At 34.2% G+C, this 6000-nt stretch overlaps 1 protein-coding gene across 1 annotated transcript in view; it reads right to left on the reverse strand.

Annotated features, from left to right (window-relative positions):
• WDR72 (WD repeat domain 72) overlaps positions 1-6000 on the reverse strand; it is a 91115-nt gene that overhangs the window by 35923 nt on the left and 49192 nt on the right. The window contains exon 17 of the mRNA XM_031055953.1: positions 2240-2351. Within this exon, the coding sequence (XP_030911813.1) occupies positions 2240-2351 (112 nt within the window). The remainder of the gene's footprint in view (positions 1-2239; positions 2352-6000) is intronic.

Raw genomic sequence — 6000 nt, forward strand, 5'->3', positions numbered from 1 at the left:
TTTACCTTGATATTGCACAAGATGTCAACTACTGTACAGCTCATAAATACAGAATATTTAGTAAATTATGACATGCCTATTAGATAAATTACTAAATCCAGATAAACTTACCTGTCTGAACAATTACACTGGTCATGGACTTACTCCTGCTTGGGTTTGTAATAATTTCTGCATATCATTTCAAGACACAAATAGTTATACTCTTTCATATATTAGAAATCATAAAATTATTTGTTCAATTCCCTATGAACTCATCAAGTTTTACAATACATATGACAAAGCCTTACAAGCCAAAACAAGAATACATCTGCTATTACATATTGTGATAAATAATGCAACAAACAGAAGTGGAAATGAGAACAAAAAGAAGTCTAATATAATATTAAATACAGTACAAAATCCCTTTTCCAATCATTCTGTATGTTTTCTGCCTCTTTCAGACTACATTAAATTCTGAATATGTAAAAACATCCACTCTACTTTGCAGCATGTATTTATGTAGTTCAGATCATGGAGCATGAAAAAGTCATAGCCAGTACAAATGCTTATGCATGTTGTTCTCCTAGCAAAGCAACTTTCTAGATGTTTTTTGAATAACCATCTTAGGTTAAGAACAAAACTACAGTAAAAACTATCTGTTACTACACATACAAAAAAATTCCCTTTTCTGAGAGTGGAAGTAACTCCCCATAATTCATAACTTGGTTGAGACTTAATTAGAATTAAACATCAATTGACTACTAGAATCATACCAGCACTTTTTATGTAACAGAAATGTTTTTTTCATCTAGTACAGAAAGTTTTGAAATAAACCCAAAGATCTAAACACATTTGGACTTTGAAGACACCTGCATTTGCAACTTTCAATTAGTTCCATTTTAGCTGTAAATCTCTGTAAAAATACATCATTGAAATATGCCCAGAAAATTCAGGAAATTGGAAATTAGGTCCATACATGAACTTTACAGCTGGGGCTGCTTTAGTTACAATGCAGGTTGAGCCAAACCACATCAACAAAATGATTTGAAACAACATTAATTGTAAGCAAAGTATAAACTCATATATGACAATCACTGAAAGTGTTTTTCATTTCAAAATTATAGAGACACCTCTTTGTATTGTGGCCTGAAGCAAGTATCACTGATCATTTTTAGTATGCTGGAACAAGATATTGGTAACAAATTTTCATGACAGACACACACACTCAATGAGATAATAAATTAGTTTCCCAAGTGAAGGCTCACTAATAAGATTGGATCTAAAATTTAGGTCACTTAATTTTAAGACTCAGCTAATGGGCTAAAAAAAAAAAGAGTATAACTTCATAACATAAATTCAGGTTCAATCTTTTTTACCATAAACATTAGCACCATGGTAAAGTTGCAAAGAGTAAGCTTCTTGGAAAATGAAATGATCTAATTGTAAAATGCATTTGATATCTCCTTGCATGGAGGTTATTTCTAAAAGAAAAATAAAATATTCTGTATTACATTATGAAGTTATAAAATTTAAGCAATTAATTTTTAGTGCTGTGTAAGGTCTGATGTCACTGGAAAGATAAATTTGTAAAACTTCTTTCCAATATGATTTATTGATTCTATTTCAAATACAGTGCTTCTTTTATTTGCAAATACCAGACCTATTATACAATCAAAGAAACTTTACCTTTTCTTCTTTAGTATTCAGAGATGATGAGAGAGTGTGAAAATCCTTTAACTCCTTAACAATCATACAAGAAAACTCCTAGCCTTATAAAGTCAGAAATAGGCCATTTGGCTTATCTCACACAGAAATACAGTATTGTGAGCTCTACTCCCAGCTTGCTCTGCTTTCTAGAGGAAGTCCTTTTAAAATTATATACCAACAAATTTTCCACTTACAAAGAAAAGAAAATTTTCTGAGAAGGATGTTTTACAAGGTTGTGTAGTGATAGAAAAGGGGCAGTATTTAAAGTGAAAGAGGACAGATTTAGCTTAAACATAAGGAAGAAATTCTTTATTGTAAAGTTTGAGGCACTGGAGCAGGTTGCCTGAAATTGTGGACGGCCCATCCCTGGGAGTGTTCAAGGCCAGGCAGAACAAAGCCTTAAGCATCCTGGTCAAGAGGAAGGTGGCCCTGCCCATGTCAGGCAGTTGGAACTGGATGATTTCTATAAGGTCCTTTCGAACCCAAACCACTCTATTATTTTTAATGTATTGCAAATCCCTCTCCTCAGTCTTTGAGAGTGTCCAAAACTTACCATTTCCATTCTCTACTATGGCCGATGGCTCTCTGCAAATTGCTGTCTTTCTCAAGGGATTAATAGTCCTCTGAACTTCTGCCAGCAACACTGCTTGCATTGCTTCAACAATCTGTCATAAATGCAAATTATTATTGGATGATATCAGTACCTCAAGTATTTATCAAAGTATTTGACAATTTTAACCAACTTGCACAAACTCTGGAGACTGTCCTGGTGAATGTTATTAGAAAAATAAGTCTTTCAGACAGTGATAATCATGCATCTCTACATGCACACTGAAGAAAAAAAAGGTTAACTAGATGGCAATAAAATAGTGTAAGTTGTCAGTCAAGACTGCTTCCCAATAAACATTAATTTTCTTTAATGTGAAATCTAGAATCAGTCACCTACTGCCTCCTTGATTTCAAGGATAAACAATTACTAACAAAATATGCTAATAAAACACAAGGTGATAACAGCTAATAAGTATCTTCATTCTTTTTTTCTGATGTGTGCAAAAGTGCTTGATAGACTGAATAATGATCTTGTTATCTTGGGGGGACTTGGTTTTGACTATTTTAGAATTTCTGGCATCTAATGTCTCTGATAAAATTAAAGAATGTTTTGTTGTTAGGAGTGATGCTCTATTCCTCTAGCTCAAACATAATACCCCCAAATTTTTTGTCTAACACAGAGAGAAATATCATTCCTCAAACCCGTCTTACGGAAAAGAAACATCCACTGGAGTTGTGAGCAGCCTGTAAATGGCACTTGCAGTAGCTGATGTACCTCATGTGGGCATTAGGACAATGCAGTGTGGACACTGTCTGACTGAATTAATACTTCCCTTCTCTTTAGCAAAAGGGTGCCATAGGAACTAAGGACATTTTAAGATGTAAAGACACTTATAAAGCACATGAAGACCTTAGACAAAAGACTCCAAACCTTTGTAATTTTTAGTCTAAATTTCAGCGTGGTGTACCTTCTCTGCATTTGGTATTTTCTTCAGAAAAGGAATACAGTTTTTCCCATTTGGGAAGGTATTAATTCTCAAGTACAAGAAATTTCCTGAAAAACGGGGTGAATCTAAGGTTTCAACCTCAACTTAAATATGAATTTAAATGGAATACAAAAACTTTAAGTTTAATATATGTTATTATAAACATTTTCAGATTATACACTATTTAAATTATTAAAAAGCTATTAAAATTATTTAAGTTTCACATGGCTAAAAGTTGATATGCAGGATCCTTCAAACTGCCTGGAAGAGAGATCGTTTCAACTCACTAATGAAGTACTTGTCCTCAAAAATACCTATAACTGCCCTTGTAAATTCAAATCATTAAGTGGAACAAAGGCTGTGGGAGTCCTTTGTGGCAAAATCCTTTATTGTAGACAAATACACCATAGTCAGGTCCACAATGTAAAAGTTCACTGCAAGTGAACCCAGCCCTATGTGATTCAATATAGCACAAACCTTCATCTTGTTATAATAGAACTTTATTTTACAGGGGACACCAAAGGCAGTTTCCAGTTCCTCACATCTATACAGCCCTGAGCTTTGGGGATTGCAGATCCTGACTTTGCAGCAGACTCTTACAATATATCTATAATAATTAAGAAAGAGAAAGAAACACGGACACATTTTCATTGTCCTGGGGAAATTTTTGACAAAACAATTCTTACAGAGTAACACAAAAGAGATCTGCTAAGAACCTGTCACTAATCTGGATCAGATGCTCTTTACTTGTATCACAGCTGTGCATGCCAGGCAGCCTCTTAAAGCAAAAAACTAACAAATGGCACAACAAAATCTTATTGTAGAGGCACCTGTAGATGTCTCTGCATGTTACTTGACTGTGTCTGTATCTGCATTTCCACACTGCTTGGTGTGGTTTCATGTTTAGTTTTGTCTTCTCATGAAATCTTACTCCAAAATTTATATACCTCATCTACCCTTATCACCAAGTTTAATGATCTCCAGTATTTTCCTGTTTCTAACATGTAACAAATCTACATGAGCACCTTTCATTTTCTCTGATCACTTTCACTTTATCTTTAGTGTCCTTCTATTTATAAATTTGCTACCTTATTGACTACATATGCTTTCATTATTTCCCCTATAATCGTAATTGCTGTTGAAAATACAATGTGTTTTTTAGTTTGGATTATTAAATGTGACAAATGATGCTGCTTCTTTGACTGAGGACGTATAAATAACATATGTCGACCTATAAATACTGATATTAAAAGTGAAAGATAATTGGTAGACTCTGAAGCAGCAATAATACAGAGTAATGCAAAAAGACAAGTGAACAAAAGTCGACATAAGTTGTACTGTTACATCCATACTAAGTTATCCTGGCTTTCCTTTCTACACTTTATCAATTACTTCCAAGGATTAATATTCTCTTTCTGATGAGTGTGTTTAAGGAGAGAAGTCAATAGATATCACTCCTGGTTACTGCTCAGGCCATAACCTCTACAGGTGTGAGCATTGCAGAAACTGCCTCCCAGGTGCCTCCGTAACAGTCACATCATGGGGCAAAAATGCACATCAAAACATCAACTGCAATGATCCAATCTGCTTCACTCTAGTTCTGCACAGTAATTGTCAGGACAGTTGTCTAGATACTTCTACTGAACTATATATTTTTCTCCATATACCTCTCTGGAAACATGAACACACAAGTCATTTCTGGGTGGGATGGGAATGTGGCAAGGAATGGCTCTATTTTATCTGAAAGAACAATAAAACAGATGAAGATGATCCTTCCTTTCAAATCATCCAGGAAAAAGAAAATACAAAAAAATATTTTAAAAACATACACATTTTTGAAATTCCATTCAGAAAATGACCTCCCTACAGTCTTCAACTTCCAGAAGTCAGTAGACCCTAGAAAAAAAATTAGCAGCAGGTTTTTTCATCTCCTTTGTTTGCACAGAATCTGTTACAGTGCTGTAAGGAGATGAGGAACCAGTAACCGGTAACTCCTTTGTGTCATGCTTGAGAGTCAGTATCCTTCACAGAAGATCACAATAGAAAAAGTTTTTAAAAACAGCCTAAATAGGGATGGTTTTGGTAAATGTACATGAGTGCTTAATCAGGCTGCTCAGGATTAATAAATTGGGCATTAAACTGTGATTACATAAGTAAGGTTTCAACAAAACCATCTTATTGTCAACAAAAACTATAGTTTCATATAAACTAGTGGTCATTAAATATCACACCTACTGCCAATAATTTTTTTTTTTAATCTTAAAAGTTTTATAGCACTTTGGTGGCAAGCAATCTAAAATCTGTGCTACTAAGTGGGTTATCAAAGCTTAGTACAGCTAGAATGCTGAACCTGAGTAATGTTAAAATTTGAGAAGCATTAAGAGCGTGATATTTGCAGTACTTGACAATTTCAGTGTCTTACATTTAAAGTCTCTTCAGGTGAAAAATTGTGAGGCAGCTTATTCCATATCTTATCTTTCAGCACACTAACCTCCTGTGCCAGATGAGACCAGTATCATTGCATACACTGGTCATTTGCTAAATACACTCAAAAATATAAATACATAATCTCACATAATCAGTTATGCTACAAACACAACTTCATAAATATATTAACTACTCTCTGAAGAGTTCCAGTGGCTGACCAGGTCAGCAAGAGATTTTATGCATTCCACATGACAATTGCAATTACTGAAGTTTGAAAAGGAAAGGAAAAAACTCTTTTTGTAAGAGAAAGGGGAGAGAAAAAGAATTCAGAAGAAAAATGGAAGATGTGCAG

This window comes from Geospiza fortis, unplaced genomic scaffold, assembly GCF_000277835.1.
Source record: "Geospiza fortis unplaced genomic scaffold, GeoFor_1.0 scaffold171, whole genome shotgun sequence".
Classification (NCBI taxonomy): domain Eukaryota; kingdom Metazoa; phylum Chordata; class Aves; order Passeriformes; family Thraupidae; genus Geospiza; species Geospiza fortis.